Here is a 20019-nt window from a genome sequence, read left to right as displayed (position 1 = left end):
TTAGTGTTTACATTAAAACATTCACTCTAAAATGATGAATCAGTACTGAAATGCAAATATGTCCTCTCATATACCAAGAGGGCAATACGCCCAATCCAATTTTCCACTTGCAGGAAGTGTTGTACTTTCAGATGGGGCAGCCACAGCAGAGGGGTTGCCGCAGGGATCCAGGAGCAAGACCTGCCCAATCCATGCACCCAGTGCTTCCTATTCCAGTCCTCTCAAAGGCCCCATCATAGGCCGGGCCACCAATGAAAGCAGCCGTTACACATCTACTCTGCTGCAATCGTTGCACAGGTTTTTATATTGATATGACTACCAACCAGCTGCCCACCAGGATGAATGGCCACCACCGATCTGCGGGCCAAGAGCAAAGTACACCACCCCTGGCACAAAATGCAGCTAAACATAAAAGTCTTGATATCAAAGGTTGCTTCACAATCTGGGCCATCTGGATCCTCCCCTCCACCACAAGTTTTTCTGAACTGTGAGATGGGAGTTATCGTTACAACACATTCTCTGCTCCTGAAATTATCCTGGCCTCACCCTACAGTAACCTACTGTCACCACACCCTCCCCCCAACAGTTTACACCCTCTCTACCCCACTACTTTCTACTTATTCACATCACCTCACTTTCATTGTGTGCCATCCTCTGCCAACTCACCCACCAATCTATCCCCTTCCCTGCTCCTCTCCTTTTTCACTGCTCATTTCTCCCCTTCTTGTCCACATCTCCCTGCCCCTCAGCCTCTTGACACTGCACATGGTAGCAGTTTTGTCATACCTCCATCTAGTCCCTGCAAACTCTGCCCACCAGACAGCACTCCTCCCCCTCCCCCTCTGCCTCTGCCCCCCCCCCCCTTACCCTGCTATCCCTTCACCTTCCCTGTCCCCTCCAGGTTGCTGCTTTCATTCACGTGACAGTTGCAGTCTGGTCCAAGCTGCCTGAGATGACTGCCATGTGTGCATGAGGTAGGCTTGCTTGTGTGAATGAATTTGTGTGTGTTTTCTAAGGAATACTTTGGCCAAAAGCTAAATGTGTAACAGTCTTTTCATTGTGCCTGTCAGCAACTCAACATATCTTTACGGTGAGTAGCAATCAATGCTTTTCCTTATATTGTTGATATTCCAACACGGAATTTTCATTGCTTGAGTATAAAGCATTTGCTGGCTCACTCTTTCCAACTGTGATCCAGTGTGGAAACATAGAGCTTAGTGAGCAGTTTTAAAAACCAAATTAAGAACATAGTAGTGGTGTTACCAACACAGACTGCTGTCAGGATGATTAGGTAGTAGTGGACAGGAAACAGTTCGGATCGGGACAACGTGTGTAGTGTAGGTGGTGACCTGAGTGCGATAGCTTCCCTTAATGGCTGCACTAATGTAAGAATGATCAAGCTGTTCTGGTAGCACAATTGGTCTCCTCTTGGTAGTGCTGTATAACAAGTCAATGCAAAGCTGGTGCTGGCATTGACACACATTCAACTGGTGCTGGTGGGGACTAGCAGGAGATGGGACTACACTAGGCATGATCTGCACATCAACAGGACTGGGAAAGGGAAGTGGTGTATTTAATTAGTGATAGTAGAGCAGGTGGGTGTCAGTCCACACAATATCAAATACCTGTTGCCATGGGTACAAGGACTAGGTCTTTATGACAACAGGCTCCCCTCTCTGAAGCAGTTTCTTCAACGTGTACACAAAAGATAGAATGTAACATATCAGAGTACATAAACGCCACAGAAATTTGCCCAGAATTATCTATTTTTCAACAAAATGTGTGGTCTATTAAAAATGAAGTGCAATAGCTTGAAGTTGAATTACAGTCTTTCAACAGAATGGTAGTATGCATTATAGAAAACTGTGGTAGAGAGAATGAAACACAGTGTATAGTGCTATCATCATATGAATGTGCAAGTTGCTACTGTAGAACTACCTGAAAGGGTGGAGGATCAAGTATTTATATATTTTTAGAGATGGCACACATATGAAACCTTGGGAAGATCTATCACAGTGTAGACCAGCAAAGCTAGATATAAATAAAAAGTTAATCATTCCCCCCACCCCACCGTCCATTGTGCATATATGTGTGTGTGTGTGTGTGTGTGTGTGTGTGTGTGTGTGTGTGTGTGTGTGTACGCGTATATACCACTGGGACACTTTCTTCAACACATTAACTTTAACTGGAGTGCTGGAAAGAGTGTTAGCCCCCAAAACTAACAATAATATGTAGAGACGTGAATATTAACACCGGTACTGAGGGTGAAATTAGCAGTAACTTCCTAAACATTTGGAGCACTTTTGGCACGGAACAACACAGCCATTAGGGCATCAGAAGGTTCAGCATCAGTCTTAGACCACGCCCTTACAAATATAGACAGGGAAAATTGTAAAATATTTATAAGAGATCTTGCGCTTTCTGATAATTACTGTCAGATAATAAAGCTAAAGACAGGCTTGCTAAAACCCACAAAACTGCAGGCCTATGAGATGATGGACGTAAGGGTAAATGCGTACTTTATCTAGGCACTGGCAAACGTGGGAAGAAGTGGATATGGAAACAATGTATCTGCTACATTCTCCAACTTCTGTGCAATGTTTGAATTAATTTTTGAGATGACTTTTCCAAAGTAAATGTTACAGCAGCAGCAGGTCCTCACAGACAAAAGCACTATACTAATCCACAGTTCCTAGATTACTGTCATAGTTATAAAAAATGTACAATGTGCACTCTTTGTTGCAAAAAAATTATCCAATTACAAAATAATAAATAATGTAGAAAATAATGGCAAAGTAGTTTGGGATGTCATAAAACTTGAAACAGGGATGCATTATAACATAAAAATCAGAGACTGGGGTAAAATTAAAGAAAATCCACAAGAATCAGCAAATTTTATAAATGATTATTTCTCTGATACTGTGGAGAAGTTGTCACAAAATGTTCCTAAAACACATGTAACACCTACGACTACTTACAAAGCAAGCATAATGATGTTTGCCCGTAACAGAGCTTCAAGTCAGGAAGACTATACAGAAATTAAAGAATAAGATGTCAGCAGGCACAGTGGGGCTCCAGTCTGTTCTGAAGGCATGCATAGACAGCATAAGAGCCATAACTCATTTTTCCAGAATACCTAAAGCACACACAAGCTGTGCTCTTACTAAACAAAGGTAATGTGGAGAGTATAGAACACTACAGCCCAGTTTCACCACTGTCCGCATTCTCAGAAATAACTAAATCAATAATGAAAGACAGAATAATGAGTTGCATGAATAAATACAGCCTTTTTAACAAAGCACAATTTGGTGTCTGAAGTGGGAGGAGTCTATCATTAGCCATTACAGAGTACACAAGAATGGTACTTGAAGCTCTTGACAAGGATGACTATGTTATAGACATGTTCTTAGACTTGTCCATGGCTTTTGACACTGCTGACCATAAAATACTAGTAAACATGCTAGACACCTACATCAGCAGGTGTAGGAGGAATAACAAATATATGGTTTCAGTCTTACGTGGAAAACAGGGTACAAGTGGTAAAACAACTCTCCAACAAGAAAAACACAGTCCAGTTTGGTTCTTAATATATATTAATTACTTTTAGTACCATATAAGAAACAGAGAAAAAGTTGTGATTGCTGATGATAGCACCGTCATAGTTGCTGATATAACACCAGAACTCCTATTAGAGAAGCCAAATGAAACCCACAAGTATGTTTAAAACTGAACACAATGAAAAAAACAATAGGCATTTCAGCATTAAGAATAAACAATTTTGTTACATTACGGACAGATGATAAATTTATAGACACAAAGTTTTTCAAGATTAATATTGATTGTTAATTAACATGGAGTGAACATACAAAGCTGTTGGTAAAAAGAACCTCAGCAGTGAGTTTCGCTCTTGGGGTTCTATCATAATTTTGTAACAGTCAATGTCTTGGGGTGACATACTATTCCTACACACACTCAGTTCTTAGATATAGAATTATGTTCAGGGGATCAAAGGCACAACACATGGACACAGTTTTTAAAATGCAGAAAACAGCCATAAAAATAACAACTAGAAGTAGCAGTTGCACTCATTGTATGTGCAAAAAATCTTATGTTTACAAAACTGGGAATCCTTATTCCACAAATTGAGTACATCTATCACTCTGTTGTGCAAATTATGGAAAATATTATTACATATTTTACTAATACATAATAATGGGGCAAGAGCCAATTTGTACTAACATTTGCCAATGATTAACAAACAAAACACTCAAAACAGCATTTCCTATCAGGGAGTAAAATTGTATAATAAATTGCCCAAGGAGTGGTAAAGATTACTAAAACACATTTGTTGAAAAAGGCAGTTTCAACATTCTTCATAAGTAACACATATTATGCAATTAAAGATTGCTAAGAGGAATCAATAATTGCAGTTAATAATGAACAGGGATAACAATGCACAGGCATATTACTACACATAATCATAATGTAATGCTTATACAAGAAAATCATATTCCAACATCTATTTTGCATGACAGTAATGTCTTGTCATTCTCCTGAGTTCAACATCTCACTCATCATGAGGGGATGTTGACTCAGTTTTTTAGGTGGACATGAAGACATTCATGGGGCACAGTTGCATGTTTACAGGCATGTCATTAGTTTTCAAATCAAACTGGAATTAGTGCAGGGGGTATAGCAGCATGTTCATGTTCAAGGAGTCACCAGCAGCTGTCCTTTGTGCAGCAATGAAGAGCAGTACCTGGAGCTAATTGTGTGTAAATGAAAGAAGAGTGTACAAAGGGGACCAACTAAATGAGACAGTATAGTTGTTAAGAAACTGGCCTAATACCTAGGAGGATGGCATCTGTACTCTGTCAGACCATCCTGATTTAGGTTTTCCATGGTTTTTGTACGTCATTTCAGTCAAATGGTGGGATAATTTCTTCTACGAGGCCATGACCGACCACCTGTCCTCTCCTCATAAAAGCATACTTATTTTATTCTGTATGTATATTTTTGAGCTATTCACTTTCATTGTATTACATTGACAAATCCTAAATAGTTTTAATATGATTCCAGGATGGATGAATGAATGAATGAATATATAAATAAAAACATCGGATATTCCTGAGCCCCTGTAGGATAATATGAATTGACTAGACAAGCCTCATTAAAATTTTGTATACATTACACCACTGCACATTCCTGCAACTGTTCTGTACACCAGTCAGATTATACATAAATTCATGTTATTTGTAATGCAATAAATCCTTTAGGCGCTCTCAAACTCGATCTTATTAGTAGTTAACCTTCCTTTTGGTAGCTGGTAAGTTACTGAAAATGTGTGTTCCTGAATAATGGACACATTTTAGTGGTAAAGTGAATGAGTTTAGGTAGTTATGAAAATTATTCCAGTTGTTATTTCTAGTGCTGATTCCATGAGTTGAGCTGTAGGTTTGAAATCAATGATTATATTAATCATGACACATTTTGTTAAAGAACAAGCAGTAGTTGGTATCACCAGTTCCTTGGAAAGGCCTCTGCAGAACATTCTTGAGTCCACACCACAAATAATTCCTGTTATATGCCTTTGTCTCGGAAATATCTAGCTTATACATCAACAAAATAATCATTTTTTGAAAATATAATGTAACTGGACAGATCAAAAAATCTACTTGCCAAATGACAGCAGGGGAAAACACATATAAAGGTATTGAAATGTGCAAGCTTTTGGAGCTATTTGCACCTTTTTCTGGGAGATGGGTTGGAGGGGAAAGAAGAGGTATGAAAGAGAAGAACTGGCGAGGTTTAGGAAATGGAGAGACGTTGACAACAAATCCAGGTCAGGGGAGACTTACCAGAAGGGATGAGAAGGAAAGACATTGTTGGTGACAGCACTGGATGAGATTTGAAAATCTGAGAGCCTATATATGGAAAATAGAGTAATACCCCAGACAGAGACCACTGACAAAACACTGTGTATGAGTTAATAAAAGCACTTAGTTTCCTGCTCTTGTTAACTCATACATGATTACCAAATGTTTGTCTTGCGTATTACCCTATTTTCCATGTTTAAGCTCCTAGGTTTTAAAATACATCCATGCAGTCACCAATAACCAAACTTTTCACAACTCATCTGACAAGTCTCCCCTGAATATGCTGCTGTTATACCATTGCATATAAAGGGAGTAGGTCTGATGCAACAACTATTGCCCAATCTCACTTCTGATAGCTTTATCCATAATTCTTAGAAAGGTAATGTTGTTAACAGAAGCTTCACCTATTTGTAAAAATAAATTACTAAGAAAATGTTAGTTTGGTTTTCAGAATGGCTTTTAAACAGAAAATGCTATAACGCTTTCACTGATCAAATATTAAATGTTCTGAATAACTGAAAGCACCAATTGGGATTTTTTGTGATCTTTCAAAGGCTTTTGATTGTGTAAATCGTGGACTACTTCTAAATAAAATTTAATAAAAACACAGAATACACAGTTCTGTAGAGTAAATGGCACAGCAACATTAATAAATATAGAGTTTGAGCAGAAGTCTATTGCTAAGGCAGAATATTCCAAATTTTTGTGTGTGTGCATTGATGAAACATTGAATAGGAAAAAACACAGATAGTTAGTTACATATTCCATGGATCATTTTGCATGACATATTGTAATGATGTGGAAAAAGTCATTTTACATTCATGTAGCAACTTATTTTGTACATATGATTATACTCTGAACATTTCTACAGAAACTCTTCTACAAAACAGAAGGCGTTGTCAAGGAGAAACTTTCTCAGTTTGTTATCAAATGTTCCTTTGCTGCCAGTCAGACATTTTACATCACTGGGTAAGTGATCCAACATTTTTGTTGCAGCATTGTGCACCCCTTTTTGTATTACTTTTGAACTGTAGTAGATTATTTACAACAAACCTCATGAAGGAATAACAGATGTCTATAAGATGATGACCTACTGGAATGTTTGAGTTCGGCTACTTATGCTATTAGTGTTACTGCAAATCTGGATGATAAGCATATAAGTAATTAGCTTACTACGCCTGTTTTCATTCACTGCTTTCTTACGCCATCATTAAGAGAAAAACTATTCATTGCAGAAAAGTGTGTAATCAGAATAATAACTGAAGCCCACCCAAGATCATCCTGCACATGTGTATATAAGGAACAGTTCAAAAGCAATAGCAATGTACATAGTTACAACACTAGGAGAAAGGCTGATCTTCACTATTTTAGGTTAAATCTACTTTGGCACAGATAGGGGTGAATTATGCTGCCACAAAAGACTTTGGTCACTTACCAAATAGCAACAAATGTCTGACAGCTAGCCAACCAGCATTTAAAAACAAATTAAAAGAATTTCTGAATGACAACTCCTTCTACTCAGCAAATGATTTTTTGGATTTAAATTACTAGTATAAAAAAAGCACAGTTGAGTCATGGCATGTAAAGAAAAATTTGTTGAACTGACACATCTTACACCATTATGAAATATCATACTCATGATCTATGGAACAAGTATTTATGTAATCTTATCCAGGGCCTGAGATGACATCAGTCTTCTTCCTGACAAATACATTGAGGAAGGAAAGGCAGCTACCCTTCTCCACCTCTACAGCAAAGCAAATACTAGGGTGGACTGAATTCAGATGTTCTAAAAAGTGTTCACATTTTCATTGCCGTAGGGACGAACAACAAAAGTATCACCGACATATTAAAAAAAAATCGTGCAGCATTCAATGCTGCAGACTCCAGGAAACATTCCTTGAAATCTTCCAAGAGCAGATTAGCAACAATAGGTGACAGGAGGGTCACCATAACAACTTCATCTGTCTATTCACAGAACTGGTCATCAAATAGAAAATAAATTGAAGCCAACACATCCTGAAATAGGTTAGTTAATTGAAGTTAATCGCAACTTTAATCAACTGTAATGCATTAAACAGAGGAACATGAGTGAAGAGATAGACAACATAAAAAAAATGAAAATATCAGAATCATTCAAATGAAATCTCTCTAATTGACATGAGAAGTCTGCTGAGTTCCTAATGTGATATACACACCAATCTACTAGTGGGCCCAACAGAATAGCAAGGTGTTTTGCTACATAGTATATCAGGCAGAGCACCAGTGTTACTGACAATAGGCCTCAATGGAATCCCTCCCTTTTGGATCTTCAGAAGACTATATAATCTAAGAGGGACAGCACAATAGGAGTTATGATGGTTTATAATCTCTCACAACAAGGAACACTTCTTCAGTAGCTTTTTAGTCTTCCTCTCAACCCTTTTTGTTGGGTCGGCACCGATATATGACACACTGAGTCAGACGTGAACACTGAATATTTTAAATATCATCCTGCTTGTCCAGCACAAACGCAGTAATGCATTTGTCCCCAGAGAAGACAGCAAAATCATGATCCATCCTAAGTGAATGCAAAGCAGAACTCTGAACTGATGTAATTTTTCTTTTGGCCTAACATGCCCCAGTCAACACACAACATGCTTCTCTCCTAAACTTCTCAGCAACATCTGGAGGCAGGGATTGAGTTAGTACTACTTTCTCATCTGTTGGTAATTAATATTCACTTTTGATAAACTCCGAAGCTGATTATTGTAGACTGTGGTCTTGGTCACAGAGCCCTCCAACCATTGAGTGTTTAAATTTCCTTGCACAGCAAACAATAGTTATTCTCTAGAATCATTATGTTACGCTTATATTAAGCTAGACATAGGAATAAAATATATTTAATTAACATAATCAAGGAAGCTTTAGCTTACTTCAAATAAGATACTTACTCTTCAATCTACTACATTAAATGTAATATGGACTTCCCAAAAGAATTGTTCTGTGCTTTATGCTTGCTTATTTATTTGTGGACAAACTTAGTTCGTGTTGGAGCTCACACTGTCTGTGATTCATTAGCAACATAACATAAAGTATGAAATATAGTTTTGGTCATTCATTGAATAGTAACATGAAGACGGGTATGTATCAAAAATTTTACCCTACAAAAGTCTGTTCAAAAGAGAATGACTGAATCCGAGTTGAGAGCAGTGGAACTACTTGGATGAATATGAAAATCACACAATAAGAAACATCACAGTGACTTCATCTTCTTCTTTTTTTTAAATGGTTAGTAGTATCAAGCACAGTAACACTACAGCAAATAAATCAGTGCACAGCATCCTTACACATATTTAAGTGGCAAATGGATGAATGCTCACAGTTACATGCTTAGGTCCACTATTGCTGTATGTAATATTAATAGACAACAATGATGCACCATGTTTTGAAATAGGCATCTGCTGCACCATCACCACTGTTCACATGTAGCAGGACAATGTGACAAAGGGAACAAAGTAGCTTGTATTTATATAACTGAATGTTGTCTGTTCTGTTGGACATATCAGACGACACTTAAAAAAGGGGGAAGAAGAGGAAGGTGTAGGTGAGAAATCATGACTTCCAGCCGCACAGCTGTATTGCAGTGGTGAAAGCTGAAAATTCACACTGGACCGGAAGTTGAACCAGATGGTTCGCTTCCCTAGAATGGTTGCTTTAACCACATCGGCCACTCGGACATACCTTCGGTCCAACTCAAATTCTTCACTTACCGCATGCTGCATTGTAGTATTCCTCATCCACTGCAACACTACTCGCAAATTCTTGATTCCCAGACAGTTTCAAAAGATATATACATCTATAGTCTGTGAACCACTGTGAAGTGCGTGGCAGAGAGTATGTCCCACTGTACCAGTAATTGGAGCTTTCTCCCATTCTAGTCACATATGAAAGTGTAAATGCTTCTGTGTGTGCTGTAATTAATCTAATCTTATCTTCAAGACCCTTATTGGAGCAATATGCAGGAGGTTGTCATACAATCATCATTTAAAGCTGGTTCTTGAAACTTTGTAAGCAAGCTTTCTCAGGATAGTTTACTTCTGTCTTCTAGAGTCTGTAAGCTCAGTTATTTCAACATCTCGGTGACACACTCCCACAGGTCAAACAAATCTGTGACCATTTGTGCTGCCCTTCACTGTATATGTTCAATATCCTCTGGTAATCCCGTTTGGTAGTGGTCCCACACACTGTAGTAATATTCTTAACTCATGACTGAGCCTATGTAATCGTTCCACTTCATGTCCCTACTAAGTGTTACACCTCAAGTATTTGTACGAATTTATGTATTATATTCATAGGATACCTTTTTTTTCACTTCGCAAAGTGCATAATTTTACATTTTTGAACATTTAAAGCAAGCTGTCAATCACTGCACCACTTCGAAATCTTAAAGTCTGACTGAATATTTGTACAGCGTCACGAAGTCTGGACTTCATTGCAGATAACTGCATCATACATGAAAAGTCTCAGGTTACTATTCAAGCGACCCAACACACTTCCCTGGGGCACACACAAAGTTATTTCTACATCTATCAATGACTCTCCATCCAAGATAACATGCTACATCCTCCCTACCAAGAAATCCTCAATGCAGTCACATATTTTGTTTGACACTCTAAACAACTGTACTTTTGATAATAAGCATAGGTGTGGTACTGAGTCAAATGCTTTTTGGAAACTGAGAAATGCTGCATCTATCTGACTTGAGCCACTGCTTTCGGAATGTCATGTGAGATAAGAGTGAGTTGGGTTTCACATAATCTATGCTCTCGAAATCCATGCTGGCTGGCATGGAGAAGGTCATTCTGGTCAAGATACCACATTATATATGAGCTCAGAATACATTCTAAGATCTAGACCTAGATCTACATCTACATAGATACTCTGTAATCCACAGTATAGCACATGGCAGATGGTACCCCTTACCACTACTAGTCATTTCCTTTCCTGTTCCAGTCACAGATAGAATGAGGGAAAAGAACTGTCTGTATGCCTCCATATGAGCCCTCATTTCTTCTATCTTATCTTTGTGGTCCTTATGCGCAATGAAGGTTGGAGGCAGTAGAATTGTTCTGGAGTCAGCTTCAAGTGCTGGTTCTCTAAATTTTTTCAACAATATTCCTTTAAAAAATGTTGTCTTCTCTCCAGAGGTTCCTAATTGAGTTTCTGAAGCATATCTATAACACTTATGTGTTATTTGAACCTAACAGTAACTAATCTAGCACCCCAACCCTGAATTGCTTAACAAATGGGTGTCAAGGATGTTGGATGGTAGTTTTGTGGATCACTTCTCCTACAGGTGTGACATGTGCTTTCTTCCAGTTACTAGGCAAGTTTTTTGTTTGATGGATCTATGATAGATCATAGTTAACAGAGGGGCTAGCTCAGCTGCAAACTGGGTATAAAATGTGATCGGGATTCCATTGGGCTCTGGGACTTCATTCAGTTTTGATGATTTCAGCTACTTCTCAATGCCCATGACAGTGACAATTTCACTCACCTTTTCCATGGTACAAGAATTAATTTGGGGCAATACTCTTGGGTTTCCTTTTGTAAAGAAAGATTTGAAAACATACACTCCTGGAAATTGAAATAAGAACACCGTGAATTCATTGTCCCAGGAAGGGCAAACTTTATTGACACATTCCTGGGGTCAGATACATCACATGATCACACTGACAGAACCACAGGCACATAGACACAGGCAACAGAGCATGCACAATGTCGGCACTAGTACAGTGTATATCCACCTTTCGCAGCAATGCAGGCTGCTATTCTCCCATGGAGACGATCGTAGAGATGCTGGATGTAGTCCTGTGGAACGGCTTGCCATGCCATTTCCACCTGGCGCCTCAGTTGGAGCAGCGTTCGTGCTGGACGTGCAGACCACGTGAGACGACGCTTCATCCAGTCCCAAACATGCTCAATGGGGGACAGATCTGGAGACCTTGCTGGCCAGGGTAGTTGACTTACACCTTCTAGAGCACGTTGGGTGGCACGGGATACATGCGGACGTGCATTGTCCTGTTGGAACAGCAAGTTCCCTTGCCGGTCTAGGAATGGTAGAACGATGGGTTTGATGACGGTTTGGATGTACCGTGCACTATTCAGTGTCCCCTCGACGATCACCAGTGGTGTACGGCCAGTGTAGGAGATCGCTTCCCACACCATGATGCCGGGTGTTGGCCCTGTGTGCCTCGGTCGTATGCAGTCCTGATTGTGGCGCTCACCTGCACGGCGCCAAACACGCATACGACCATCATTGGCACCAAGGCAGAAGCAACTCTCATCGCTGAAGACGACACGTCTCCATTCGTCCCTCCATTCACGCCTGTCCCGACACCACTGGAGGCGGGCTGCACGATGTTGGGGCGTGAGCGGAAGACGGCCTAACGGTGTGCGGGACCGTGGCCCAGCTTCATGGAGACGGTTGCGAATGGTCCTCGCCGATACCCCAGGAGCAACAGTATCCCTAATTTGCTGGGAAGTGGCGGTGCGGTCCCCTACGGCACTGCGTAGGATCCTACGGTCTTGGCATGCATCCGTGCATCGCTGCGGTCCGGTCCCAGGTCGACGGGCACGTGCACCTTCCGCCGACCACTGGCGAGACAACATCGATGTACTGTGGAGACCTCACGCCCCACGTGTTGAGCAATTTGGCGGTACGTCCACCTGGCCTCCCGCATGCCCACTATACGCCCTCGCTCAAAGTCCGTCAACTGCACATACGGTTCACGTCCACGCTGTCGCGGCATGCTACCAGTGTTAAAGACTACGATGGAGCTCCGTATGCCACGGCAAACTGGCTGACACTGACGGCGGCGGTGCACAAATGCTGCACAGCTAGCGCCATTCGACGGCCAACACCGCGGTTCCTGGTGTGTCCGCTGTGCCGTGCGTGTGATCATTGCTTGTACAGCCCTCTCGCAGTGTCCAGAGCAAGTATGGTGGGTCTGACACACCGGTGTCAATGTGTTCTTTTTTCCATTTCCAGGAGTGTAGTTACACATTTCTGCTTTTGCTTTGCAACTATCAACTTCAGTTCCAGTCTCATCCGTGAGTGACTGGTCACTAACTTTGATGCCACTAACAATCTTCACATATGATCAGAATTTCTTTGGGTTTTGTAAAATAATTTGACTATATTCTGCTATGGTATTCATTGAAGGCTTCACACATTGTTCTCTTGACTGCCAAAAGTGTTTCATTAAGCCCCTTTCTGTCTATAGCCCTGTGCTTTGATTATACCAATTGTGAAGTAGTCTGTTTCTTTAGAAATTTGTTTACAGTGCCTGTATATCATGGAGGATCTCTTCCATTATGAACATTCCTGCTGGGTACATATCTATCAAGAGCATGGGCAACTATTCTTTAAAACTCAAGCCTTACTTCCTCTATTTATTTTTATTTATTTACACGTCAAGTTCTGTAGGACCAAATTGAAGAGCAAATCTCCAAGGTTATGGAATGTGTCAGTACATGAAATTACAACATAAAAGTAATAACAGATAAAAATGAAATGTTTATGAACCTGAAAAAAGTCAAGCCATAAATTTAAGTAAATGCAATCAACAAGTACAACAAGAATCAGCTTAATTTTTCAAGGAACTCCTCAACAGAATAGAAGGAGTGCTGAATTGCTTAACAAATGGATGTCAAGGATGTTGGATGGTAGTTTTGTGGATCACTTCTGCTACATGTGTGAAATGTGCTTTCTTCCAGTTACTGGGCACGTTTTTTGTTTGATGGATCTATGATTTTTTTTTTTTTCTTTTGAGAGGCCAATGTCAAAGTACCCAGGCTCATGAACAGGGGCCGACAAGAGGTTCATGAACTTACACTGCTTATATAATACCATACGACATAAGCAAATGAAAATAAGCAAAGTAGACTAATTTTCATGTCGAACGATCATTCACTTCAGATACCGTTCGAACAGTAAAAATGACAGCATTAAGTCTTTGAACAAGATCCTGAATGTGGGCTTTCCACAACAGCTTACTATCTATCTGCACACCTAGAACTTTGAACTGTTCAGTTTCACTAATCATATGCCCATTCTGTGGAATTAAAAAGTCAGGTTTTGTTGAATTGTGTGTTAGAAACAGTAAAAATTGAGTCTTACTGTCATTTAGCATTAGTTTACTTTCTACAAGCCATGAACTTACGTCTTCAACTGCACTATTTGAAACTGAGCCAATGCTGCACACAACATCCTTTACGGGCGTTATATATCCAGCACAGAGAAAAGAGAGAATATAGAATTTTCAGTTGTTAAATAACTTCTGAAGCCGAACTGTACATTTGATAGCAAATCACGTGATATAAAATGATCAACTATCCTAACATGCACAGCCTTTTCAATAACTTTAGCAAACACTGTTGGCATAGAAATAGGTCTAAAATTTAAAATAATTGAAAAGCCACAATCGCTTCAATTGTTTATTAGATGACCGGTTTTAGCACACTTAAGGTGGCATCATCAGATCTGTGAAGGTATAACATAACAGGTTTGAGGGAGGGCTTGCACGAGTTAACTATATACATTAAAATTATTACAGGACCACATACCTGAAACGTGGATTAACATTTATAAAACCATATGGACATCATGGCACATGAGGCATTGTAATACAATTTACAATACCTAAGACCATAGTGCCTAGACATGTAACACCCAGCATACAGGTTTTTATCGCTCGTCACATTGTACCTAAGTCATGTTACGAACAGCTTTCTATGTGCATATTCCTGACGTCCTTATATGAATAAAGGTAAATTATAATATGTAGTTTTGTAAGGTGCTAATGGATAATGTCTGTGCCTCAGATGCTTTTACTTTGTAACTGACGTACTTTATAGTGATTGTAGTATGTACAGGAAATGCATGCGCAAATGTGGGCTTTGCATGGGTATGTAACAAGCAGTTATATTAAACTTGTGTTTTAGTAGTAATGAGTGGTTATACCATGGGACTGTATATGTGCTGCTTGGACAGCGCTATCTGGTGGCTGGTTGTGAACCGCTAGAATCACAGCAGGTAAGCCTATGCAGAATAGGGCAGTGATGATGCCGACGGGTGTTAAGCAAGCAGTGGTAGTTTCATCTGGTGACTTCAGTTTTATATCTTATGGAAAGAATGACCATGAGAGCAGTTTTTTATTATTTTTTATTGATTGTGACAATGATTTTATGAATGCCTCATATGCCATAATGTCCGTATGGATTTATAAAGGTTAATCCACGTTTCAGTCATGTGGTTCTGTAATAATTGTAATGTATATAGTTAACGCATGTAACTCCTTCCTCAAACCTGTTATGTTATACCTTCACAGATCTGATGATGGCACCTTCAGAGTGCTAAAACCGGTCATCTAATAAACAATTGAAGCGATTGTGGCTTTTCAATTATTTTAAAAACAGAGTGATCGCCCCACGACACACCATGTGTTCACTGCAAAAGGTCTAAAATTGTCTATATGATCCCTTTCTCCCTTTTTATAAAGCAGCTTTACTGCTGAATACTTTTATCATTCAGGAATCTAACCATTTCTGAAGGAAAAATTACAAATGTGGCTAAAGACAGGGCAAACATGTGCAGCACAGTACTTTAATATTCTGCTAGGCACTCCATCCTATCCATGAGAGTCCTCAGTCTGTAGGGATTTAATTATTGACTCAATCTCCCCCTTGTCTGTATCACAGAGGAGTATTTCAGACATCAATCTTGGAAAGGCATTTGCAAGAGTGTTATTTGATTCCCTGTAGAAACTAAATTTTTATTTAATTCACCAGCAATGCTCAGAAAATAATTGTTAAATACTGTACATATATCTGATTGATCAGCAACAGAAATATTTTTACCACGAACTGACTTTATATCATTGACCTTGTGCTGCTGACCAGACTCTTCATTCACAACTGACCATATGGTTTTAATTTTATCCTGTGAATTAGCTACTCTATTTGCATACCACATACTCTTTGCCCTCCTAATAACATTTTTGAGCACCTTACAGTACTGTTTGTAAAGGGGTAACTGTAGCTTGATTGTGACTACTTCTAACATTTCGATATAATCCCCGTTTTGTTCTACATGAGATCCTTATTCCACTAGTCAGCCACCTGGGCTGACTTTTGCTGGTAGTATCCCATTTCGAATATTCTAATGGAAAGCAACTCTCAAAGAGCATGAGGAATGTGTTCATGACAGCATTATATTTGTCATCTACTATAAACATCCTGCCACTCTTCTTCCTTGATGAGGTTTGAAAAACTCTCTGTTGCTGTTGGATGAACTTTCCTATACAGTTTGTAATTATATGTGACATTTGTTTGAGTACAAAAGCTTTTTAGCATTAAAATTTGTGCATCATGGCCTAAAAGGCAAGTAGCTAAGTAGCTGACTCGCAGTCAGCTACTTAGGTAGCTGCCTCTGATGTGTACTGCACACCTGATTTATTTAGGGGAAATCTAGAGTTGTCAACCCTATGGCGCAATTCTCGGAAGTCATAGCCTAGCTTGTCACAGAACTCTACGAGTCTCTGGTCCAAGCCTTCTGCCTGATTAAGAATCCGGGGACCAGAATGTGTCCTGGGGCAATGTCACAAATCGTGAGCTTTGCTAAAACTCTGTTAGCAAGGCTGGTATTCTCAATTCTCTCTGCCAGTCACTAGAATGATCCAAGTATCATCTTGGGACCAAGACAACAAGCATCATTTGTTCCATTGTGCACCACAACTGTACTGGTTGCACTATGCTCCCTCAGTGGCTGCCAGAGCAGCCTTTTCAACATGTTAAGTGGAGCCTCCAGGCATACAAATGAAGTGTACCTGATGTTTCTACCCATTCTTTGCTGCCGTTTTCCTAAGGGGTACCGTTATTCACCATATGTCTGAACTGTCAATGATTAATAGATCACTACCCTTTCGTATTTATCTCCTCTTGACATGAGACAAAGCAAGTTTCCTAAAAAATATGAAATGAGTCCCAGTGGCTTGGTTTCAGTTTGAGTGAAAGACAGCACTTTGAACTTGTTTGTTAAAGGGACTGGTATAGCACACTGAGTCCTTGGTCCTTATCACCCTGTACGAGATGCCTAGACTCAACACTGACACGCCACTAACAGTCAAGTGGATGGCAGCTTCCACAGGAGAGGATAGTACTTGAGGTATATTTGATACCTCTGGCACACAACTCTTGGTATCCTCCCAACACACCCATTCGCAAAACTTACAATCACTCAACAGTAACCATGGCAATTTCCAGCTGCTTATGAACAGCAGCCAACTCATGCTCAGCCTAAGAATAGCAAACACAGTGTGGCTGCATTATGCTGGTGAAATATTTTATAGACCAGTAAACAATCTACGCCTGGTGTAGCATTTTACAGAATAGTAAACAAATAACTTTATATTAAGCTTGCTGAGTCTCTTAATATATGAGCCTGATAAGGAACAAATATTATCAGCAAATATTTGTGCATCTGCATTGAAACGTATTTAATAGAGCCATCACACTCAATTATATTAATGTACTGAGGGTTTTCTGTTCTGTTGGACTTCTCCACAATAGATTTATGACATATGTTTTGGTTTGGATGCACAAATATCATTCGAATCATCATGGGACTCGAGAATCTGTGAGCAGGTGGTGCAGGATGAGGGATGCTGGCATCCAGCGTGCAGATGCTGGCATGCAGCGTGCATAAGTTGAGGCTCAAGTCCAGGTGGCCAAGAAGGTTACGGCAACCATTCTAGAGAAGCAGAACATCTGGGTTCAAATCCTGGCCTGGCACCTCAAATTTTTCCATTGCAATGCTACAGTTCCCTGTGTGGCTGAAAGCCATAATTTCCCACCTGTCCCTTTTCTTCCCTCTTCCTCTCTTTCAGAAAAATGTCGTTTGTTCAGGAACTACTAGGGGGATGAGTGTGATGAGGTTGTAGTTCAATGGCTGAATACTCAATTCAGAAAAAAAGTTACCATTACCAACTTATTGTCCCCTCCCCCTACATTTTTCATAGTTTATATTTAGCAAATGTATGTCATATACATTATAACACCTATGAGAGGTTTTCCCTTTATCTCTTAAAGCTGTTTCTGAATTTACCTTGCAGTTTCTTTAATTTGCAATTAAAAGTGTGTTGAATATCAAGTAAACACAGCCCTCGGGCTATGCTACATGCAAATCTTTATTTTGCATTCAAATGTGTTAGAATTACTAACTCAAATCAATCAAACCACCACATTAAAGCCTACCTAGATCTCAGGCTATCGCACAGCTCAGTGTGTCACCACAAATAAAATTGAGAGGGGAGGGTGAGTGGACACACTATCACATTAAAACCAAATGCTGATCAAAAAGTGACAATTTCTAATCTGCGTGCTGCACTTGCACTCAAGCATCTGGCAGTTCGAGAAACACAAATAAAAATCAAGCCTCACGTTCAGTAAATGTGCAGGAAGTGGCTATGACTGAACAACAATTCAACGCACCACACTGCATGACTCCACAACCAATTGTTTTTTTAACAATTTCCAGAGCCTCTACAGACATTGCTTCAAAAATTCAAGAATCAACTTTTTGAAGGAAATGCAATTTCCCTGAACATTGCAGGTTTTTTCCAGACAAATTATCAGCTTGCTAGGGCCTATGTATATCAGGGAGCGAAGGCTAAATAATTATTGTTTGCTTTAACACCTAAACATGTTTCACCACAGTTTTGGCACCCCCAGTGGTTTTTTTCTTTTCTTTTACATTGTGTGCTCTATGGCCGAAATTAGCCACAAGTCTAAATTAGTACGCCATGTCATCATTGTAGTGTTTGGATGGATCTGCGCTATAACAGGTTTGTTTTTGTGTGCCACACGTGTTTCTGTTGTGTAGTTGACTGACGATTTTTCCCGCTCACTTGTGCTATTGCTGTGGTTTGGGCACACGTTTTACAGCACAATTTTTCGTTTTATTAGTATGGTACAGTTACTTAATAGGATGCTCTGGGGCACTGTAAAATAAAATATACCTGCACATAAATGACATGTTTCAATCATACAGTCCTGAAGTGGCCATTATTTTACGCGCAATAGTACGTACAATGAGGGATCTCTCTTTTTTTTATTTTATTAAATACAGGGCGATTTGTATTTTGATAAGATGTTTGGCATAAATGGATAAGGAACTCGTCAATACGGTCTTTACCAATATCTCAAGAGTACTGTGGGTCATATCAGTAAGTAACTTTGGCCAACATAAATAATAATTTTAAGCTACCTGTTACAATTACGTACAGCGATCTCTCCACCTAGAATGAAATTCTTTGTTCCTGCATGCATACAAAATTTAATTAACATCGAATCATGGGCCATTAATTCAAGTGATCGCACAAAATATTTAAAGTTACCGTTCTGCAACATACGCTAACTTTTATTTCAAAATAGGTACCGGTACCTGGACGTCCGGTTAGTAACACGTGTTTTATTTCGTCGCCGACAAACGATGTCATCTTTTGATTTACGTACAACACGACTTCTATAATTTGTAAAGGCCAGTTTCACAACAAATACTACCAGTATTCGCAGCACTTTCAGAACAACTAGTTGTCTGTGGACAAACTGAACATGGCAGCTTCAGTTAACCTCAGAATCCACTTCTTTATTGTCTATGAAATCAACTAATCTATAAATTTGAGTGAAACATTTCTCCGTATGGGATGAATTACGAAGTTTATGTTCTACAAAACTCTGAGATGGGTGGCTAAGTTAGAGCTATCATGCAAAGCAGCGGTAGTATTGATCGTCTGCTTCAGCAGACGACGTCTTATACAACTTCCATATTTATTTGGAACTGGCACCAAATGGTCGCCACAAAAACTTGTGCCAACAAACTAGTAGTTGGAAACATCCACCAATTTATATATTGAGCTATTTATTGGCTTGACAAAGGCTAAAAATAAGTGAGACAGGTGATTCTTATGGGCTTCTTTACCAAATAAATACGCTATTTTCATTCATAAACATTAAACTATGTTATTGCTATGAATGAATCTATATGAATGTTGTAGGAAAGTTCTTGTAGAATGTAAATGCTTTAGGATTAAGGGCCACC

The 20019-nt window shown here is 39.5% G+C and overlaps 1 protein-coding gene across 1 annotated transcript in view; it reads right to left on the bottom strand.

Annotated features, from left to right (window-relative positions):
• The window catches only part of LOC124612885 (cancer-related nucleoside-triphosphatase homolog), a 77942-nt gene extending 58270 nt beyond the window's left edge, over window positions 1-19672 (bottom strand). Inside the window, exon 1 of the mRNA XM_047141334.1 lies at window positions 19363-19672. Coding sequence (XP_046997290.1) covers window positions 19363-19417 — 55 coding nt within the window. The 5' untranslated portion in view covers window positions 19418-19672. The remainder of the gene's footprint in view (window positions 1-19362) is intronic.
• Window positions 19673-20019: the final 347 nt, after the last annotated feature.

Source organism: Schistocerca americana, chromosome 4 (genome assembly GCF_021461395.2).
Source record: "Schistocerca americana isolate TAMUIC-IGC-003095 chromosome 4, iqSchAmer2.1, whole genome shotgun sequence".
Taxonomy (NCBI): Eukaryota; Metazoa; Arthropoda; class Insecta; order Orthoptera; family Acrididae; genus Schistocerca; species Schistocerca americana.
This window is presented reverse-complemented; position numbering and strand designations above follow the sequence as displayed.